Source organism: Oryctolagus cuniculus, chromosome 8 (genome assembly GCF_051225735.1).
Source record: "Oryctolagus cuniculus isolate XC-2025 breed Fujian yellow rabbit chromosome 8, ASM5122573v1, whole genome shotgun sequence".
NCBI lineage: Eukaryota > Metazoa > Chordata > Mammalia > Lagomorpha > Leporidae > Oryctolagus > Oryctolagus cuniculus.
Window position 1 is genome coordinate 30439890 of NC_142874.1, and position 22886 is coordinate 30462775.

Below are 22886 nucleotides of genomic sequence, written 5' to 3' on the forward strand. Positions count from 1 at the left end.
CTTAAAAAAGCCAAACTGAAGATGAGGTTTACCTGGTAACTCTGTTCACTACCACAGACACTGCAGAGATGCCTTACCACCAACAGCATGCCAAGGTGAGAACGGGAGAAAACGCCACCCACCTGTGCTGCTGCAGCACCATGGCACTCGTGGGGTCGTAGAAGTTCCTCCCTACAAGCTTCATGTCCAGAAGCTTCATGACCCTGAAACCAAGAGCAAGAATGGGTTGTCTAGCAGAAGAACAAACCACGCGCTAATACCCTTGCTGCACTTTCCTCTGGAAGCCTAAGGGTCAGAAGTGCTTGTGCTCTCTAGGCAGTGCAGCGTTTGTGCTGAGAACACTCTGGGAGAGAAAGCAAACTGCCCACAGTGTTAGCCCTGGAGTACATGCAACTGCGCAGCAGCCAACCAAACAACGAGCTCGTTTCCCGGCTTCCTTCCGTCACGCTCCACCATTAACCAAGAAGAACAGGAGAGCCACTTCTAAGTCTGTGAACGGCAGTATGACAAAGCGAGCTGTTTGTTCCTGAAGTTCTGTTTACTACAGAGAGATCTGATTCTAGTTCATTAAATAAGAGGCAGTTAGGGAATGACAGGTACAGGAAAATTCCAGACTCTCAAATAAGTTAAAGAATTATGAGCCATCTGTATTCAAAAAATGGACGGGACTGGAAAAACTCTTCCAGGAAATACTTCTGCACACCACCTCCAAGCAGCCCCTTGCTAACTGCACCATCAGAAATGCACTACAAACATTGCTTTCAAAGTTCCTGGACGAATCCAAGGGAACCCCATTCTCTTAATCAGCCATCTCCACATCTGATTTCACATACCTGACTCTGCCTATCACTTGTAAGATAATTTTTGAGCTAAGTTAGCACCAATGACACCCACTTGTTTATTAGAAGTTTCCAAACCCATCTAATTACACACCGGACTGCATGCAAGCTTCGTGAAGGTCACTGCAAATCCAAGAGTGAAATGAAAGGAGAGTAAGACCGAGCTATTTTCTCACCGGCGGAAAACAACATTGTAGAAAGGAATGCACAGATCTGAGCAGGGCTCCAGGATCTTTGTCAACTGAATCTTAATGCTGATCTCGGCGTCATCGGTTTTCCTTTGGCTTTTTAATTCAAGAACCTAACAAATAAATACACACAAGACAAAAGATAAAACCATCAAGTGATAATTTAACCCAACGGTGTTCCAGAGAACACTGGAGTATCTTAAAGATTCCTTCAGGGCGGGTATCGGGCGCAGTTAAGATGCCACACAGGACACCCACTTCCAATTTCAGAGTACCAAGGCTCCAGGGCCAGTTCCGTTCCCAATTCCAACTTCCTGCTAATGTGTTTCCTGGAGGACAGCAGCTCAAGACTGACTTCCCAGCTCTGGCTTTGGCCTGGCCTAGTCCTAGCTGTTGCAGCTTCTGTAGTGTGAGCCAGTATGTGGGAGATACCTTTCTCCTCCTACTCCCACCTTTCAAATAAACAAATTAAACAAAAGTTTTCTCTACTTTCGCCTCACTTTACTGACCACAACGGCAAAATCACAGCCTAACAACATGGAGTCAAATGTATCTGCTGGATATTCCAAGACGGCAGCACAGGGCAAGGGCTCCCTGCTCGGGGCGAAGGGAAGACAGCAGCAAAACGTGGCCCAAGTGCACCCCAGGGGAGAGCAGCAGAGATAGCTGCAGTGGAAATGCTACAGAACAGGGGAGCCGCGGAGCGACCTGAAAGGGGCAGATGCACAGCACAGGGTGTGGACACAGCCCACGACCACTGCAGCCAAGAGCTGGAGGGAGCGCCAGCTCCAGAGCGAGGTGGACCACACTGCAGCACCTCCTCTGCCACTGCTGACGGCCGGCCAGAGGCAGAGCCTGGGGGAATACACTTTGAGTCTGGCCTGGAGCCCTAAGGGGGAGGGGGTACAGGCCTAACCCAGTGAAAAAAAGGGACCCTTCCTCCCCCCAGCCTACACCAGTGCCTGGCAGCTGGCTGGGAGAGAGCACTATTCTGACAGCAGCAGCAGCTGCGCCAGCTCTTGTGTGCACGCCATCTTGACAAGAGCAGCAGCTGGGGCAGCTCAGGTGAGCACCCGGCACAAGGTGGGGAGAAGGTGCCATTTAGGAATCAGCAGTGGCTGCAGGGACTCTTGTACACACATGTGACCAGGGATTTTACCATGGGGAAAAATCCACGTTCCCCACCGACTGAGTCTGGCGGGGAGGATTGACAGGGCATGGGCACCCATGTAGGAATGTGAGATGCATCCACCTTGCAACATATCACAGGCTCTGGGCTCAAATCACCAAGGTGTGGCACCCACCAGCAGCTGGCTCTGGGAACGTCTCTGCCTCTCCATGGACAGGGCAGGCTATCGGGACAGGGTGGATCTCTGAACCCCATGACTGTGGGAGCCCTGTGTGCTGAGATGGTAGGAACTCTGACTGCATGAAAGGGCAAAGAGTAGCTGGGCAGTCACTGTGTGTGGCACCAAAGGCTCAGAGCTCGCTGACTGCCGGGGTTGGCCACGACAGCAGGATCTGTGCTCACAGGAGAGCTGCACAGATCCTTTGTGAGGTTCATGTGGCAGTGCTGGTGAGTGCTGTGCCCACTGTGGGCTAACTGGAAGAGAGGAGGTGAGCGTGTGGTTATGACAACAGAGGTGAGCATAGCCCCTTCCCTACTGACAACAGAGAAGATCTACCACTCCAAACCTGGGTGTCACTTTGGATTCTCACCCCGCCCTGGAGCACTGAACAGAGCTCCACGGTCACGCCCAGCACACACCTCTGGGTATTCACTGAAAGAACAGGTACTCCACTAAGCCACAGAGAACAGTTCAAGGATAAAATCCGTAAGAGAAAACCAACAAGTATTCTCACAAATGCCTAAAAACAACTGCAAAAATAACAATAAGGAAGACAACATGGCACCCCCAAAGGAACACAACAAAACTTCAATATTAGATTATTGTGAAGATGGAGGCTGGCACTGTGGCATAGCGGGTAAGGCTGCCACCTGCAGTGCTGGCATCCCTTATGGGCACCGGTTCGAGTCCTGGCTGCTCCACCTCCACTCCAGCTCTCTGCTGTGGCCTGGGAAAGCAGTAAAGATGGCTCAAGTGCTTGGGCCCCTGCACCTGCATGGGAGACCAGGAAGAAGCTCCTGGCTTCACACTGGCATGACTCCTGCTGTTGCGGCCATTTGGGGAGTGAATCAGCAGATGGAAGATGGATCTCGATCTCTCTCTCTCTCTGCCTCCCTGTACTGCTGCCTTTCAAATAAAGCACTTGCCTTTCAAAAAAAGAATGTGAAGATGAAGAGATTGATGAAATGCCTGAAAAAGAATTCAAAAGAATGATCATAGAATTACCCAGAAGCAATGAGAAGCAAATTCATCCACACAGGACAATAGAAAAATTCTCCAATTAGATTGAGATTTTGAAGAGAAATCAAACCAAAATTTTAGAGATGAAGAATTCAATATGTCAAATAAAAAATACAGTGGAAGGCCTTAACAACAAACTTGGTGGTGCGGAACAAAGAACATCCAAGTTAGAAGACAATTCTTTGGAAATTTCTCAGACCAAAAAAAAAAAAAAAATAAGAAGAAAAAGAAATTAGAAGAACTAAAAACAGCACTGGAGATTCATGGGATTCTATCAAACAACCCAACATATGGGTCTTAGAGTTCCTGAAAAGTGGAAAGAAAGCATAGATTAGAAGACCTAATCAGTGAATTAATTACACAAAGTTTCCCTAACATGAAGAAAGAAAGGGACGTCCAAGGCACTCAGAACTCCTAACAGACATGACCAGAAAAGACCTTCACCACAACACACTGTAGTCAAACTTTCAACAGTAAAACATAAAGAAAAGGCCAGCGCTGCGGCTCACTAGGCTAATCCTCCGCCTTGCAGCGCCGGCACATGGGGTTCTAGTCCTGGTCGGGGCGCCGGATTCCGTCCCGGTTGCCCCTCTTCCAGGCCAGCTCTCTGCTGTGGCCAGGGAGTGCAGTGGAGGATGGCCCAAGTGCTTGGGCCCTGCACCCCATGGGAGACCAGGAAAAGCACCTGGCTCCTGGCTCCTGCCATCGGATCAGCGTGGTGCGCCGGCCGCAGCGCACCGGCCGCAGCGGCCATTGGAGGGCGAACCAACGGCAAAGGAAGACCTTTCTCTCTGTCTCTCTCTCTCACTGTCCACTCTGCCTGTCAAAAAATAAAAAATAAAATAAATAAATAAATAAATAAATAAATAAAAAAAACCATAAAGAAAAGATTCTAAGATGTGGGGCTGGTACCGTGGTGTGTGGGTTAAGCTTCCACCTGTGGTACTGGCATCCCATACGGGTGCAGGTTCGTGTCCAGGCTGCTCCTCTCCCAATCCAGCTGTCTGCTACAGCCTGGGAAAGCAGAAGATCGCCCAAGTGCTTGGGCCCCTGCAACCACACAGGAAACCCAAAACAAGCTCCTAAATCGTGGCTTTAGATAAGACCTTTCTCTCTGTCTCTTCTTCTCTCTGTAACTCTACCTCTCAAATAAATAAGTAAAAATCTTTAAAAAAAATAAACTTCAATGTAAACTTTTTAAAAAATCAGTAGCCTTTGTATACATTTAGATTGCCATGGCTGAGAAATAGTTTTTTTTTTTTTTTTTTTTTTGACAGGCAGAGTGGACAGTGAGAGAGAGACAGAGAGAAAGGTCTTCCTTTTTCCGAAGGTTCACCCCCCAATGGCCACTGCAGCCGGCACACTACAGCCGGCGCACTGCGCTGATCCGAAGCCAGGAGCCAAGTGCTTCTCCTAGTCTCCCATGCAGGTGCAGGGCCAAGGACTTGGGCCATCCTGAGAGAGAACTTCTAAGATCAACCCCATCCATAATACTACAGAAAAAAATAAATACCCTGGAATACATTTAACTAAGGGGGTGAAAGATTTTTACTATGAAACTTACAAAATACTAAAGAAAGAAATATAAGATGCAAAAAAATGGAAAAATCTCCCATATTCATGGATTAGAAGAATATCAAAATGTCCATACTATCAAAAGCAATTTACAGATTAAATGTGATATCAAATTACCAACAATATTCTTCGCAGAGTTGGAAAAACTTGGGCCCCTGAACCCACATGGGAGACCAAGAAGAAGCACCTGGCTTCTGGCTTTGGATTGGCGCAGCGCCAGCCATGGCGGCCGTTTGGGGAGTGAACCAACGGAAGGAAGACCTTTCTCTCTCTCTCTCTCTCTCTCTGTCTACAACTTTACCTGTTAAATAAAAAAAAATTCATATGGAAACACAAGACACCCTGAATAACTAAAGCAATCTTAAACAACAAAAACAAAGTCAGAGGCATCACAATACCAGATTTCAAGACATACTGCAGGGCAGTTATAATCAAAACAGCATGGTACTGGTCCAAAAACAGACATGTAGACCAAGCCAACTGAACAGAAACTCCAGAAATTTATCCACACATCTACAACCAATCTTTGAATAAGGAGCTAAAATCAATCCCTGGAGAAAGGAACATCTCCTCAACAAATAGTGCTTGGAACTGGATCTCTGCGTGCAGAAGTGTGAAACAAGACTCCTATTTTATACAAAAATCAACTCAAAATAGATCAAGGATCAAAATCTACAACCTGAAGCCATCAAATTACTAGAGGAGAACATTGGGAATACTCTGCAAGACATTGGCACAGGCAAAGACTTCTTGGGAAAGACCCCAGAGGCACAGGCAATCAAAGCCAAAATTGACAAATGGGATTACATCAAGCTGAGAAGCTTCTGCACTGCAAAAGACACACTCAGCAAAGTGAAGAGGCAACCACTGGAATGGAGAAATTATCTGTAGACTATGCAACTGATAAAGGACTGATATCCAGAATCTATAAAGAGCTCAAGAATCTCAACAACGAAACAAACAATCCAGTTAAGAAATAGGCAAAGGACTTGGACAGGCATTTTCCTAAATAGGAAATTCAAATGGCCAACAGACACATGAAAAAATGCTCAGGATCATTAGCCATCAGGGAACCAGAAATAGAAACCACACAGGTTTCACCTCAGCCCAGTCAGAATGGCCCTCATACAAAAATCAATCAATCAACAATAAATGCTGGCAAGGATGTGGGGAAAAAGGTCCCCTAATCCACTGTTGATGGGAATGTAAATTGGTTCATCCAGTTTACATATTGGAAGACAGTATGGAGACACCTTGGAAATCTGAAAAGAGATTTGTAATATTACCCAGCAAACCCACTCCTGAGAATTTATGCAAACTAAATGAAATCAGCATATGAAAGAGTTATCTGTATCCCCATGTTTACTGCAGCTCGAGTCACAATACCTAAGAAACAGAATCAACCCAGGTGTCCACCAGCTGATGACTGGGTGAAGAAATTATGGTCTATACACTATGGTACATTACGCAGGCGTAAAAAAGAATGAAATCCTGTCTTCTGCAACAAAATAGATGAAACTGGAAACCATCATACTTTGTGAAATAAGCCAGTCCCAAAAAGACAAATACTGTATGTTTTCCCTGATCTGTGGTAACTAACAGAGTACCAAAAATGTAATGGATAGGAGTGGAATTGACATTTTGAGGTTGACTGTTTACAGCCCTGAACAGTATTTTTCTTCTTCTTCTATTTGTTGAACTCTTTTATTTAGTGTAGGGTTAATCTTATGAGTATAAAATAAACTGAAAAGTAGACTATTGTAAAAATTATGAGCAAAATTAGCAAAGGAAAGAGAAGGAAGTGTGGGAGCTTGGGCAGGAGGGAGGGTAGGATAAGTATCACTATGTTCCTAAATCTGTATACATAAAATGTATATACCTTAAATAAAAATGTTTAAAATACATAAATAAAACTGATTTGGTAAGAGAACCCAATATAGTTTGAATTTGAATTCTTTATCGCTGAGGTCAAAGGCTTCCAGCCACTGCTCTTAAGTGAGAAGGAACTTCTTAAAGAATTCAAACAGTCCTGTGACGCTCTGCTGACCTCTGCCTGCCCTCTGTAGCTAGGGAAGCTCGAGTCTATCATCCCCAGCACTCCAGACAGCAGTGTCTCCGGTGCCATCCCCAGTGTACTTCCTGTGTGGTCTCACCTGCTGAAGCTTAACGGGCAAATAGAGAATGGATCCATCAAAAGCAGTGACGTTCCCGGTGACAGCCTGGTGGTCCTTTAGCATGCCAAACCTCATGCTTTTGCACTCCACATTGGGGCTAGGGAAAAATAAAGATGATGCTTACCTCAATTTGACTCAAGCAACAATCCTTACCACAGCTACCCAACAGGTACGTTAGGGAAGCAGTCATTTGTAACTGCTGCCCCATCTAGTGGTCATATTTAAAAATTGTATTTCTGACTAAAAGCCTTGGCAGAAACATTAGAATAGAAAAAACTCACAATTCCATTCCTGAAAAACTGCCTTAGACTGTCGAGGTGTGTTTTTCCAGACTCTAGACCAGGGATCTGAAAGTGTTTTACACAGAGGGCCAGACAGTAAATACCTTAAGCTACACAGGACGTTCAGCTCTGCTGTCACTGCACGACAGCAGCCATAGACAATATGTGTGTGGCTATGTGCCAATAAAACTTTACTACTACACAGTCAGTGGGCCGGGTCTGACCTTTGAACCAATCACAGTTTGCTAATCCTTGCTCTAGAGTCTTCAGAGGCACACAGGTTTTAGAAAGAGTGTTTTTGCATGTGTTGAATGGCGTGCAGAAGACATGGATTTCTAAGTATTCGGACTGTGGACCTGGACCTTTGAAACCATAAAGTGGAGGTGGTCCTGGTCGCTGAATTCGGTGAACTGGTCATCCTGAAGTATGTGACTATTTTTGACTACTGGCAATTTCAGCTTTTTATCCACTCACTGTCATAAATCTTACAGCTTTGAAAAATTCCAGCAGCTCCTTTATACAATGATTGTTCCAACAGGTCATAGGAAAGTTTAAACAAATTCTAGGCTACAAAGGGTCAAACATGTTAAAGTACATGAAGAAAAGAAAATCAAGTGACAATCTAATAGTTATCCCCAAAACTAAGCACTGCATACTAACAACACATTTCTTTCTTCAAGATTTATTTATTTATTTGAAAGTTGAGCAGAGACACAGAGCTCTTCCGTCCACTGGTTCACTCTCCAAGTGGCACAGGGACCAGGGCTGGGCCAGGCCAGAGGCAGGAGCTCCTTCCAGGTGTCCCATGTGGCACCCTCTTCCATCTTCTGCTGCTTTCCCAGGCCATTAGCAGGGAGCTGGATCAGAAACGGAGTGGCCAGGACACCAACTGCTGCCCTGAAGAGTCGCTGGCAGCACAGACGGCAGCTTTACCCACTAGGCCACAATACCAGCCCCGAAGAATACATTCCTTAAAGAAAGAAAAAGTCACACGCACACAGAGCTGTGCTCCCAACCTAACACTTCAGCGTGTCTCCCTACTCTGCCTTCACATACTTCAGGATGACCAGTTCACCGAATTCAACGACCAGGACCACCTCCACTTTATGGTTTCAAAGGTCCAGGTCCGCAGTCCGAATACTTAGAAATCCACGTCTTCTGCACGCCATTCAGTGCATAGATTCGTGAGGTTCTTACTGCTTCCTGCGTCATAAACATCTGCCAATACCCTTGCAGAAAGGATTCTCCCCGCTCTGTAATTAAGCTCACCTCTTCCCTTGACATTCCACAACGGCCTGTGCTTTACTAGGGCTCAATTCTGCCCTCCTTTTTAGCCCCTTCCCTTCACCTACCATACATGTTCAGCTCTCTTTCTTCCCCAGTAAAGCAATCTTGCTAACCTCTTTAATTATCATCCTGGTATTTCATTCCTCTTTACAAGCTTTTAAAGATTTATTTATTTATTTGACAGGCAGAGTTAGAGAGAGGGCAAGACAGAGAAAATCCTCCATCCGCTGTTTCACTTCCCAAATGGCCATAACAGCCAGGGCTGGGCCAGGCCAGAACCAGGAGCCAGGAGCCTCATCTGGGGACCCAAGTACTTAGGCCATCTACTGTTGCTTTCCCAGGCTCATTAGCAGGGAGCTGGATCAGAAGTGGAGCAGCTGGGACACGAACCTACATGCAATGGGATACTGGTGTCACAGGCTCTGGCTTAACTCCCCACTAAGCCACAGCACCAGCTCCCCTTCCCCCCCCTTTTTTTTTGTATAGCAAGTAAACTCTGATTTGTCTAAAGCTTTTCTTTATTTCTTTATTGCTTTACTTGGAAGTCAGAATTAGAGAGAGAGAGAGATCTTACATCTAGTGGTTCATTCTCCAAATAGCCACAATGGCCAGAGCTAGGCTGGTCCAGAGCCAGGAGCTTCTTTTGGGTCTCCCACATGGGTGCAGGGCCCAAGCACTTGAGCCACCTTTCACTGCTTTCCTAGGCACATCAGCAGGGAGCTGGATCAGAAGTGAAGCAGCTAGGACTTGAACCAGTGCCCATATGGGATGCCAGTGCTGCAGACGGTGCCTTAACCCACTGTACCATAGTCTCTTTACAAACTTTTTTTTTAAGGTTTGTTTATTTATTTGAAAGGCAAAGTGACAGAGAACCACAGGCGGAGAGACAGAAGTCTTGCATCTGCTGGTTCACTCCTCCGATGGCTGCAAAGGCTGGAGCCTGGAGTTTCCCATAGGTCCCCCACATGGGTGCAGGGGCCCAAGGATGTGGGCCATCTTCTTCTGCTTTCCAAGGCCATAGCAGAGAGCTGGATTGGAAGAGGAGCAGCCAGGACTAGAACCAGCACCCATATGGGACGCCCACGCTTCCGGCCAGGGCTTTAACCCACTGCACCACAACGCCAGCCACCCCAAATAACTACACTTTAAAAATTCAAACTTTCTAGCACAGATGTTTTGAAAAACAGTATGGAAAATTCTGAACAAACTTAAGGTGGTGCAGCAGGTTAAACTGTCACTTCTGAAGCCTGCGGTGCCAGCTGAACACCAAAGCTGCACTTCCAATCCAGCCTCCTGCTATGCACCTGAGAAGGCAGCGGACAATGGCCCAGCTACCTGAAACCCTGCCACCCACATGGAAGACCCAGATGGAGTTACTGGTTTCAGCCCTGCCCAGAACTGGCTGTTGCAGTCATTTGGGGAGTAAATCAGCAGAAGGGAAGATCTTTTTCTTTCTCTCTACTCCAACAACTACCACATTACCTAGTAATCCTACCACTGGCGATAGAAAGGGACTTCAAATATCTGTGGAAAAATGGAATTAAAAGCTAAGATTAGGGCCCGATACTGTGACGTAGTGGGTAAAGCCACTGCCTGCAGTGCTGGCATCCCATATGGGCACTGGCTCAAGTGCCAGCTGTTCCACTTCAGATCCAGCTCTCTGCTTTGGCCTGGAATAGCAGCAGAAGATGGTCCAAGTCCTTGGGCCCCTGTACCCGTGGAAGAAGCTCCTGTCTCCTGATCAGTGCAGCTCCAGCTGTTTTGACCATCTGGGGAGTAAACCAGTGGATGGAAGACCTCTCTCTGTCTCTACCTCTCTCTCGCGCTCTCTCTTGCTCTGTCTCAGCCTCTCTGTAACTCTTTCAAATAAAATGAATAAATCTTTTAAAAAACAAATACAAAAAGGTAAGTTTAGGGGACCAGCACTATGGCCTAGCAGGTCAGGGCTCTGCCTGCAGTGCCAGCATCACATGTGGGCGCCGGTTCAGGTCCCAGCTGCTCCTCTTCCAATCCAGCTCTCTGCTGTGGCCTGGGAAAGCAGTAGAAGATGGCCCAAGTCCTTGGGCCCTGCACCCGCGTGAGAGACCCCGATGAAGCTCCTGGCTTCGGCTTGGCTCCGCCCTGGCCATTATAGCCACTTGGTGAGTGAACCAGCAGAGGGAGACCTCACTGTCTCTGTCTTTCCCTCTTTTTTAAGTAAATAAATCAATCTTTGAAATAAGATCAAAATAAAATTTACTAAGACAGACTTTAAATATTCTCACCAAAAAATCTAAGCAGGTAAGGTGACAAATACACTAATTAGCTTAGCTTAATCTTACTGCAACATATACATATTCAAGACATCACATTGTACCCCATAAATATATACATTTTTCAAAAAATCCAGACTTTTCTTCTTTTCTCAATAAATGTTCTTAAAGATTTATTTATTTGGAAAGCAAAAACAGCCATCTTCTGCTGCTTTCCCAGGAGCATTAGCAGGGAGCTGGATCAGAAGTGGAGCAGCCGGGACTCAACCAGCATTGCAGGTAGCTGCTTAATCTGCAGTACCACAGCACCAGCCCCATGGAATGTGGACCTTAGACCACCTGGGGAGCCCCTTATGAAAGGAACACCAAATCCCATACAAAACAAGTCAGGGGCGGGCATGTAAGCCTAGCCATATGATGCCCATGTCCCATGTTGGAGTGCCTTGGTTTGATACCCAGCTCTGGCTCCTGGCTCCAGCATCCTGCTAATGCAGACCCTGGGGGGCAGCCGGTGACAGCTCAAGTGATGAGCTCCTGACACCCCAACACAAGAGACTTTTTAGCAATCCTGGCATCTGGCTTGGGCCCAGACCAGACCAACTGGACCCAGCCTTTGGAAACATTTTGGTAATGAATAGTGGTTGAGAGCTCTCTGTCTCAAAAATGTCCTGCAAGTGAAAGGCCCTAAACTTAGCCTTAACTAATTTCATATTAAATCCACTGCTGGGGCCGGCGCCGTGGCTCACTTGGTTAATCCTCCATCTGCAGCGCCAGCATCCTATATCGGCGCCGGTTCTAGTTCTGGTTGCTCCTCTTCCAGTCCAGCTCTCTGCTGTGGCCTGGGAAGGCAGTGGAGGATGGCTCAAGTCCTTGGGCCCTGCACCCCATGGGAGACCAGAAGCACCTGGCTCCTGGCTTCGGATTGGAGCAGCACTGGCCGTGGCAGCCATTAGGGGAGTGAACCAACGGAAGGAAGACCTTTCCCTCTGTCTCTCTCTCACTGTCTAACTCTGCCTGTCAAATAAATAAATAAATAAATCCACTGCTAGCCTCATAAACCTGCACCTGTCAAATTAAAACATTCGGTGCAGCAGTTGAGATGTTGCTTGCGACGTCCGCATCAGATATCAGACGCCTGGGATCGAGTCCTGGCTCCGCTTTCAACTGCAGACTCCTACCAGTGTGCAGCTGGGAGGCAGCAGGCGGATACCCAAGTACTTGGGTCCCTGCCAAACATGTGGGAGATCACATTTGTCTCTCTCTCTCTCTCTCTGCTTTCCAGACAAATAAAAAATTAATAACCTTAAAAGTTAAATTGAATTGGCAACATATATACACAAGAACGTCAACCTTCAACCTCCTGCCAGGATCTGAGTGCATGCACTACTGCGTGGGGAAGCTCATCGGGAATCACACAGAACCATATCCAGTTTTTCCATTACTGCCATCCAAGAAACAAATAATACGAAGAAAACTGCCATACATACCTGAAAGTCACATGATACTGATAGACTGCTTCGTTATGACACTGTATTTTGATGAGGTTCAATCCCAAAGACTGAGGAGTTCCCTTTGATCCCTGCTTCACAAAAATCTCTCTGAAAAATAAAAAAGTTTTTAAAAGTAACCACCTATACCCAAGCCAAAAAATGAAACATCCACCAACCCACACCACCACCACAGGTTTTCTCATACTTTATTTAGACACACAAATGAAGAACCAAGACATAACAGCACGCTCTGAAGGCCAGATGATAAGCTCCAAGCAGTGTCTACTTTGTCTGCCTAGTAACAGCACTGCAGTAGCTAGGCCAGCTAGGAACCCAGGAATTAGCTGCACAGAGGAAGGTGAGGGATTCAAGTGTTTTTCATAACTGACTGCTTTATCTTTGACTTGGCAAAGATCTGACCTGGGCAGGACAGGCCCACCAGGTTTCACAGTCCGCTCGCTGGTACAGTCTGCATACTCACAAGGAAGCCCGCCTCGCTCCAGCAGCCGCCACCCCACCCGCCCCTCTCCCCACTGGCAGCACCCATCGCCCCAGGACGTCCCCCACAACAGACAGCACACAGCAGCCCCACGCGGGGATTCCACAGGCGGCCCCCTCCTCAGGCTCCTGGCAGGAAAGGGGTGCCCAGGACTTACTTTTCCTTGGGTTCTGCAGTCAGGCCCAGGGGGCGTTCCGGAAAGTGCAGTGAAGACTGGGGCAGGGGTGAAGGTGGGGACAGCCTTGGGGGATTCCGGGAGGCTGGGCCGAACACACGGGGAGGCTTTTCCACTGCTCTGCCCATTCCACCAGCCGCTCTTCCCAGGGGTAATGAAGACGTGTCCGAACTCCCTCTTCCAAGCATTCTGAAAGGCAGCAGAGGGGCAGGCGAGGGCTTTCTCCATCATGCATCCATGCCCCACCTGGGTTACTCTCCACACTACCTTCTCATCTGCAGCAGACAGCAAAAGGGGCCAAGCACAGCCTTGGGAGCCCCTCGAAATCTAACCCGCCAACATGGCTCTGTCACCAGCTGCTCTGAACACCGACCGTCAGAGCCACCTTCCACAGCACGAGGGGAAGTGCGACACAGTGAGACGGAAGAACCACAGTGATCAGCTTCACTTGTCACGAGGGCAAACGCCCCCTAGGGAGCTGCTTTGACCCTCTCTCCAATGACTGCATCCGCAACTGCTGGCTGCTCTTGGAAAACAGTCACTTTTTAATATACAGCCACACATCACCTCTCGTGAGATAGTACAATCCTGGGGCTTTCTCTTTGGACTTAGATATGCCACCTGAACGTGATGATTGCATGCGAAGGTAACCTTACCTACCTATTCCAACCAACAGAAGCTTCTGCCATCTTGCTATCCCCAGCTGCCAACACTGAAGGATCCGGAAAGGTCAGACGGGGTTCCTCTTTCTCCTTGCGTAACAAGTTAGCAGACAAGCCTCTACCTAAAATGCCTCTTCCTGCAAGAACCAAACCCCAGGTGTAACTGCGACTTGAACACACTTTACAGCACAGCAATTTTTCTGAAGATGCACTGCATGGGTTTAGGAACAAAGTCAACACACACACCAGCAGAGTTTCTCAAGCCAGCTCCCGCATACCTGAAGGAGGCAGCTCCCGTCTCGGAGACGTCCGGGACGCGGTGTCAAGGCCCAGGCCACGGAACATGGAGACTAAACCCACAGACTCCTGTGGAAAGCCAAAAAGTGAAGTTCTTCCAGGATGTTGTTTAAAATCCCATGAGGCACAAATGCAGCCTGGCAGTCACAATGCCCACATCGGAGTACCTAGGCTCAATACTTGGCTCCAGCTCCCGACTCCAGCTTCCTGCCCATGCACACCCTGATAGGTAGCGGTGATGGCTCAAGTGACTGGGTCCTCACGACTCAAAGGGAGAACTGGACTGAATTCTGGCTCCCAGCTGCCACCCCACCCAGCCCAGCTCAGCCCTGGTCACTTGGGCAAGTAAACCAACAGATGCAGATCTCTCTCTCTCTCCCCCACCCTCATTAAAACAAACAAGCCTCAAAAACAGAAATAATACCTTTAAGACGGTTTTGGTAAGTCATAATCTTTACATTTGATAAATGTTATAAAAAGAAAAAAATACTATTTTTTTCTTGAACACTTATAATCATATCCTAGGTTTTCAACCATGACCAGTTACATTTTCAAGTCCATGATTCAGGGCCGGGATGTGGCACAGTGGATCAAGCCCACTGAGAGCACCTGTTCAAGTCCTGGCTGCTCTGCTCACCTCCAACCAGCTCCCTGATAAAGCCTCTGGGAGCGCAGGTCACGCTGGCCCAGACTCAGCCCCCTGCTACTCACACAGGAGACCCACATGGAGTCCTAAGCTCCTGGGTTTGGCCATTTGGAGAGCAGATCTCTGTATGTCTCTCCCTCTCTTTGTCACTCTGCCTTTCAAATACATATTTTTTTTAAAGTCCATGACTTGAGCTATAATGAAACAAAATACAACAGAACAAAACGAACTTGTCTATTCTTCTGGTTTATTTCCTGTATACCCAAGTAAAGAGAACATGCATACTGGTTAATAAATGCCCAAAACATCTAGATGAGGCCGGTGCCACGGCTCACTAGGCTAATCCTCCACCTGCGGCACCAGCACCCCGGGTTCTAGTCCCGGTCGGGGCGCCGGATTCTGTCCCGTTGCCCCTCTTCCAGGCCAGCTCTCTGCTGTGGCCCAGGAGTGCAGTGGAGGATGGCCCAGGTCCTTGGGCCCTGCACCTGCATGGGAGACCAGGAGAAGCACCTGGCTCGGGCGCAGCGCACTGGCCGTAGCAGCTACTTGGGGGGTGAACCAACGGAAAAAGGAAGACCTTTCTCTCTGTCTCTCTCTAACTATGCCTGTCAAAAAAAAAAAAAAATCTACATGATTTAAGGGTATGAGGGGTTTGGGTTTTTTTTAACATCCATAATTACTGTCCTAATTTTTTCTTCTTAGGAAGTATTACATTTGACACTGTAAATTCCACTTAAAATTAACCTAACTGCTTCATCAAGTTCTTCCTATATTTGCTAACTTTTTCTTTGACATAAATTAATTATAGACAAATACTGTCCATTTTAAAATTTTCTATTTACCCTCTACTGCTATGTATTTATGGGATACATACAATAGTTAATTCCATACACGTACACAATGTATAAAGATCAAATCAGGATAATTAGCGTTTTCATTTCCTCAAGTATTTCTCATCTTTTTGTGTTGGGAACTGTTACTCTTCTAGCTATTTTAAAATATATCATAAATTGTTGTTGACTACCTTACTGTACAACATGACACTAGAACCAATTCCTTCCTTCTAACTCTTCTTTTCCTAAAACTACCATCTAGTTAGGAAATCAGAATGCACACACATGTACATGTTCACAAGGCAGTAGGAACAGCTGAAGATCTAAGATCTGGATACTCTTTCAAAAGAAACAAATCTAACACTCACAGGTTGAGCATCCCTAATCTGAAAATCTAAAATACAAAATGCTCAACTTTTTCATGCCACAACTGGAAAATTTCACACCTGAATTCATGTGACAGGCTACAGTCAAAACACAGGTGTAGGGGCCAGCATTGTGGTACAGCAGGTGAAGCCACTGCCTGCGATGCTGGCATGCCATATGGACACCAGTTCACACCCTGGCTGCGCCACTTCCGATCCAGCTCCCTGCTAATGGCCTAGGAAAAGCAGAAGGCGGCCCAAATGTTTGGGCTGCTGCCACTAACGTGAGAGACCCAGATGCACTTCCTGGCTTTGCCCTGGCCCGGCACTGGCTGTTGCGGCCACCTGAGGAGTGAACAAGCAGATGGAATATATCTCTGTCGCTCTCTATAACTCTCCCTTTCAAATAAATAATTAAATATTTTTTTAAAAAAACAGGTATATTAAAAATAGTATGTAAAGTGACCCTCAGGCTATAAGGTATAAATGACACATAAATGAATTTAGTGCTTAGACATGGGTCCCATATCCAAAAGATACACTGTGTACATGAAAGTATTCCAAAATCAAAAACAAAAATCAAACTGCAATCCAAGATGCAAATACGGAATATTCCTCCTGTAATGCTCTCTGAGGCAGGAGTCAGACTCAGGATGAAAACTAAGGGGAGAACAAGAGGCTCTATCCTGAAAACCGCCGTGAAGGAAGGTGGGGGAGGGCGGAGGCTGGAGGACTAAGGCACTTACCCAAGCCCACCCGGCATTCACTCAGCCACTTTCTCTAGACTTGCAATTCTAAGCGTTGACCTCGATGCCTAGAAGGTGCAAAAACTTCGTGAAGAAAAACAAACTCCCTTGTCCTTGAGTAAGTCTTCGCGGCTCTCTAGGCGCCCTGAAAGCCACTGCTTCCTCTCATCACACAGGAAAGACAAACACTACGACTGCACGTTCGAGCGGTCTTACCCTCGGCGCCGGTCCACTCTGTGTGCCCGCTTCCTCCGGCTTTGCAAACATGTGGCCTCGGCCCACAGGTCCTGCCCTGCCCAGGGCGGGCTCCAGGGGTTTTGGAGCTTGTGGCCAACAGCCTGGCATCCGGACACACTGAGACAGGTGGACCGGGGCAGGGCCCCTGAATGGTGGCCGGACGGGATCCATTCAAACGCTGCGGAGGAGGACGCTGTGTTGAGCCTTCTCTGGTTAATTACCTGTCAGCATTCGGAAAAGGTTAGAGATTCCCAGCTGGTTTCTTTCCTCTTTGAGAAACAACGCATTTTCAAGTTAGACTTCCAAGGCGGGCACTAAGCTTTTCTGTGAGCGCACAGTATTTGAAACCCCTTCTAGGCCCAAGCCCTCGATGAACTTGAGCAGTCCTCAGAAAACTCAGTGCTCTAAGTCAACTACCCATTGCACAGGAAAGCAGCTTGTATGCATGGGAATGATTTGGGCTGATCAGTTAATAGTTCCTAAGCACCACCAACCAACCTTTATGGGTTCCGCCTTGTTTTCGGCCTCTTTCCTACGCCGGGGTCCCAGCTTCTCTCCAGCCTGTATTCACATTGAACTCATCTCCTTGATCCTAGCTCCTTCTCTCAATTATTCTCCAATTCATTTCTATGAAACTCTTCTTTCAAACCCCACCAGAACTGAGGTCCCCAGGATACGGAGCCGACTCTCACATAGCTTACAGCGACCCTTTCTCTCCTCCAAGTAACTAGGCTTGGAGCCTTCCCCTGGCCCTCCCCCTAGAGCTGAGGCCCCCAGCCCCCTCCCCCCGAATCACTTCGTGGCCTACAGATGCTGGGACTCTCTCGTCGGGGGGAACCTCTCATAATCCTGTCCTGGACCTCATTGCTGAAGAAATCTTCAAGCGGAAAGCAAGCCTCTCCCGACTCTGGAAACCCTGTCTTAAGTCTTAGCTGTGGAGAAATCGGCCCGTGCATACAAAGACTGACACACGAATCCTGAGTCAACAGGGCAGGTGGAGGTAATTCAGGAACTTGCAAAAAAAATTAACTACACTCCCTTCTTTAATGCTCTACTTGCAACTGGGAGGCAGGACACGCCTCCCTCCCGGGGTTACTACAGAAGCCGCCCCTCTAGCCGCTAACACCCCTGTTCGGTTGGCCTGGAATCTTCGTTCTACAACCTGTGTGGGTGGCGCCCTCGCTGCCACGGCTTAGTCTCCTACCCCACGCGTCCCCGAGCCCCACCACCGCGTGCGGCCTTTCACAAGCACCCCCTTCCCAGGCCCTCCTTTAACGTGGACTTCCTCCTCTGCTTCCTTAGGGGCCACGCGGGGCCTACCTTCTCAGCCTTCCTGTGGGCCACGCGGACCCCAAGCCCAGCGCCGGGAGGCAAACTCCTTTCTTCCCGTTTTCCCCCAAACCAACAACCGTGCTGGGGTGACGCCCTAGATCCTCAGGCCACAGCCCCGCCCGGTCCCCGCGCCTCGCGGGCCGCCCACGCACCCGCAGCCTCGAGTTAACGACTTCCCGCCCCCACCCCGCCGAGGAATGGCGGCCCTTCCAGCCTCCTGGGGCGGGAAGGCGCCTCGCCATGCGCTCAGTGAGGCTGCCCACGCGCGACCTCGGCCCTCCAGGGCTTCCGCACCTGAGCTGAGTCCTGTCGCTTCAGCTGGCCCCACGGAGCCTCACGAGAACCGGGAAGCTCAACTACCTGCCACGCGGAAAGAGCCACAGGCCCCAAATACTAAGTTCCGGTCACGTGGTGTGGGCAGGGCCTGAGCCCATAGGCTGAAGAAAGTGCCACACACAAGATCCTACCATCTCATTGGCTGCTTTGCAAAAGGGACTCGTCCTTTTGAGTCATGCGGGCCGAGTCCATCTCAAAGGGAGCTGGGAGGTGTGAGCTGGTGGTGTCAAGTGTTGGATGTCCTGGCCGTGTGTTCCAGGGTCACCCCTGTAAACAGGACGTGCCCCAGCTCGCCCAGTTAGAGGATGTGGAGACGTAGGTGCTAAGCGGGACACGGTTAACTTGAGTGCACGTCCGAACACCTACTGGCGTTGACCGGTGCACTCCACTTCCCGTGCGTGCAAAACAGGGTTAAGAGCGCCCGTTCATCGGCCTGTGTGGACATGTGCACCCACTGATGAGACAAGGCGTGCAAAGGCCCACAGTCAGCCTCACCCGAATTTGATCAAACAAGAGTGTTCCCCTAACTGGACGGAAGTAGCCAGTTCTCCTCCGGTCCCAACTGTTTCGGCAGTAAGCACGCCCAGGTTTAACAAGATGATTAGCGTCAAGCTTGAGGCTTGAGCTGCTGATGTGCCGCCGTTCAAATGCTCTGCATGGGGGCCGGCACTGTGACACCCCTTGCCATGCCAGCGGCCCGAATCCGAATGCCAGTTCAAATCCTGGCTCCGGCGCTTCTGATTCCCTCCCTGCTAACACACCTGGGAAAGTGGTGTGTAATTGGGCCCCTGCAACCCACACGGGATACCTCAAATGGAGTTCCTGGCTCCTGGCTTTGGCCTGGCTCAGACCTGACTGTTGGGCTGCTTTGGGGAGTGAACTGGTAGATGGGAAATCTCTTTTTTTCTTTCTCTCCCTCTCAATGATTCTTGCTCTGGCTGTCCCTCTTTCAAATAAATTTAAGGGAAAAAAATGCCCCTTCACTCTTTGTAGACATCATGTTTAACCAAGTGAGGCAGGAGACAGCTGAGGATTCACTGGGAAAGCAGAGAAAGGCGAGTTCCAAAACTTTCTCCATATTCTGTGTCTCTGCCTCTTAGCCACAACCTGGAGACTGGAGACAAAGAAAGGGTTAACTGGAGAAGCTGAGAATAAGAAATTGTAAACTTAAAAAACTTTCACATAGAAGCTATATATAGATCTTATAATAGCTCCATGAGATACACACCTGCGACCTCAAAACCACACTAAGGGACCCCCATACCCAAGCCAACATCTATGGCTGGCATAGTGGCACAGCAGGCTCAGCCTCCGCCTGTGACACTGGCATCCCATACTAATGCCAGTTTTGGTTTTTTGTTTTGTTTTGTTTTGTTTTTGACAGGCAGAGTGGATAGTGAGAGAGAGAGACAGAAAGGTCTTCCTTTGCCGTTGGTTCACCCTCCAATGGCCGCCTCGGCCGGCGCGCTGCGGCCGGCACACTGCGCTGATCCAATGGCAGGAGCCAGGTACTTCTCCTGGTCTCCCATGGGGTGCAGGGCCCAAGCACTTGGGCCATCCTCCACTGCACTCCCTGGCCACAGCAGAGAGCTGGCCTGGAAGAGGGGCAACCGGGCCAGAATCCGGCGCCCCGACCGGGACTAGAACCCAGTGTGCCAGCACCGCAAGGCGGAGGATTAGCCTAGTGAGCCGCGGCGCCGGCCAACTAATGCCAGTTTGAGTCCTGGCTGCTCCATTTCCAATCCAGCTCCCTGCTAATGCACCTTGGAAGGCAATGGAAGATGGCCCAAGTGCTTGGGCCCCTGCCACCTGCGTGGGAGATTCGAATGGAGTTCCAGGCTCCTGGTTTTTCCGGGCCTAGCCCTAGCCTTTGCAACCATTTGGGGAGTGAACCAAAAGATGGAAGACCTCTCTCTTTCTCTCCCTAATTCTGCATTTCAAATACATAAATCTTTTTTTTAAAAAAATACTATAAAATCACAGCCCCCAATTATCTTCAGGGCCTCAAGTCCCTGCCTCAACCGCAGCTTTGATTCTTGGCCTCTTTCTTTCTTAAAAAGTGTACTTTCCTTTCCTATAAGAAACCCTCTGCTGTTATTATCTCTACAAGCTTCATGAGCTCACTGCTGAGGCTCAGAAGAACCTGTGCCTGGCCCTTGCCTTTCTACTCTCCACTCCCACAACAGTATTAAGGAAAGATGCAAGTGTTTGTACCTCACAGCCTCCCTAGCTTACATGACAATGCTACTGTTAATGTACACAAAGGGGTCCGTGCGCTTGTTTGGGGGGGGGGGGTGTCACTGAATAATCAGCCTCAGGTGAAAGTTGTTCAAAGTTTTGTTTACTGGTGACAAGCAAAGGAGACAGCAGAAAGGTAAAATTCACTTTGCAAACTGCTTCGCTGGGGCTGGTGTTGTGGCACACGCAGCAGGTAAAGCCACCACCTGGGACACCAGCATCCCACATGGGAGCTGGTTCGAGCCCCAGCTGCTCCACTTCTGATCCAGCTTCCTGTCAATGCGCCTGGGAAAGCAGCAGAAGATGGCCCCAGTGCTTGGGCCCCTGCACCCACGTGGGATGGAGCTCCTGGCTCCTTGCTTCAACCTGGCCATTGTGGCCATTTGAGGAGTGAACCAGTGGGTGGAAGATCTCTCTGTCCTTCCCTCTCTCTCTGTAACTCGCCTTTCAAATAAATAAAATAAATCTTTAAAAAGAAAAAAAACTGCCTGAGAAGCAGTTTGCCAGGCTTTTATAGCAAGGGTCAAAGGATGTTCAGGATGTAGAAAAGGAGGAGCGAGAGGGCCCTTTGCCTCCAACTGGGTGCCTGGTGGTCTGGCCCTCTTCAAATAAAGTCAGTGTTGCAGAGTTGCATTCCCAGAACATCCTCTGAAAGCCAAGCTCAACTTTGCAAACTGCTTCAGTTTCTCCGCTCTGTTCCTGTGCCTCCCACTCCTGCCTGAATCCCACACCCTGTTCACCTTACGTTACAGCCAGTTCCTGCACAACTGCACTCCCAGTGACACGCACTCCCCTGCAACCCTGATGCAGGAGTACCAGCTCCTGTCCTTTTAGGAACTCTCGCCACACCTTGCGGGAAAAGTCACTCCATACACATGAAACAATGGTATTTTAAGGGCGGGATTCGGCAAACCTTCTGGTTGAAATAGGGCAATGGCAACTCTCAGTTTTCTGCACACGTCTCTTTTGGAAGCACCATGGTGCAGGCTGGGTTCTCTGGATTTCTGTATATTATTCGTGAGAGATCAGAGGACCTCGGTACAACAGTTCTAGCCGATCCATCTATCATGGGATACTTCTTATTTTGCCAAAGGGGCAATCCATATAGTTTTGGAATTGATTAGAGATAAAGATAGTTGAAGCTCTACGAAACACGGGCATCTGTTTAAAGCTTTCCGAAAATAATCAACTTGTCCTATTATATACTCCATCAAGGTACTTCAATTGTTCATTAACCATTCCTAGGGTGTTCATGACAAATATCACACACATTCTCGCCATATACAAAAAAGAGAAGTTATGTGAGGTGATGGATCTGTTAGATCGCTTTAATCATTCCACAATATAAGTATATACCAAAACATAACATTATACCCTACAAATATAAGAAATTGTTATTTGTCAATTAAAAGGAAAAATAACACACACACATAACAAACCTTTTTGAGTTAAATTACAGATGGAATTTTTTTAGGATTTATTTATTTATTTGAAAGTCAAAGTTACACAAAGAGAAGAACAGACAGGGAGAGATCTTCCACTTGCTTGTTCACTCCCCAGATGGCCACAAAGGCCAGGGTTGTGCCAGGCCAAAGTTAGGAGTCAGGAACTTTTTTGGGGTCTCCCACTTGGGTGCAGGGGCCCAAGTACTTGGCCCATCCTCCACTGCTTTCCCAGGTACATTAGCAGGTAGCTGGATCAGAAGTGGAACAGCCAGATCTCGAACTGGCGCCCATACGGGATGCTGGGGTCACAGGTGACAGCTTTATTTGCTACACCACAATGTCAGCCCCTGTTTGTTTCTTTGTATATTTTAAAGATTTTATTTATTTATTTGAGGGGGAGAGTTACAAACACAGAGGAAGGTCTTCCATCCGTTGGTCCACTCCTCAAACGGCCACAACAGCAGGAACTGGGAAGCCAGGAGCTTCTTCCAGGTCTCCCACATGAGTGCAGGGGCCCAAGCACTTGAGCCATTTTCCACTGCTTTCCCAGGCCACAGCAGAGAGCTGGATCAGAAGTGGAGCAGCAGAGACCAGAACCAGTGCCTATATGGGATGCTGGC

At 48.3% G+C, this 22886-nt stretch overlaps 1 protein-coding gene across 4 annotated transcripts in view; it reads right to left on the bottom strand.

Moving 5' to 3' along the window:
• Positions 1–18704, bottom strand: part of PIWIL2 (piwi like RNA-mediated gene silencing 2) — a 91312-nt gene extending 72608 nt beyond the window's left edge. Inside the window, exons 1-9 of one of the 4 annotated variants that reach the window (XM_008249876.4) lie at positions 18542–18703; positions 16895–17136; positions 14070–14157; positions 13790–13928; positions 13112–13318; positions 12453–12563; positions 7125–7242; positions 1016–1140; positions 123–203 (exon numbers count right to left, since the gene is read on the bottom strand). In XM_008249876.4, coding sequence (XP_008248098.1) covers positions 123–203; positions 1016–1140; positions 7125–7242; positions 12453–12563; positions 13112–13318; positions 13790–13928; positions 14070–14157; positions 16895–17086 — 1061 coding nt within the window. In that variant the 5' untranslated portion in view covers positions 17087–17136; positions 18542–18703. Of the gene's footprint in view, positions 1–122; positions 204–1015; positions 1141–7124; positions 7243–12452; positions 12564–13111; positions 13319–13789; positions 13929–14069; positions 14158–16894; positions 17137–18541 lie in introns of all 4 variants that reach the window. The other 3 variants (XM_089302222.1, XM_089302223.1, XM_089302224.1) reach the window with 3 other exon arrangements.
• Positions 18705–22886: the final 4182 nt, after the last annotated feature.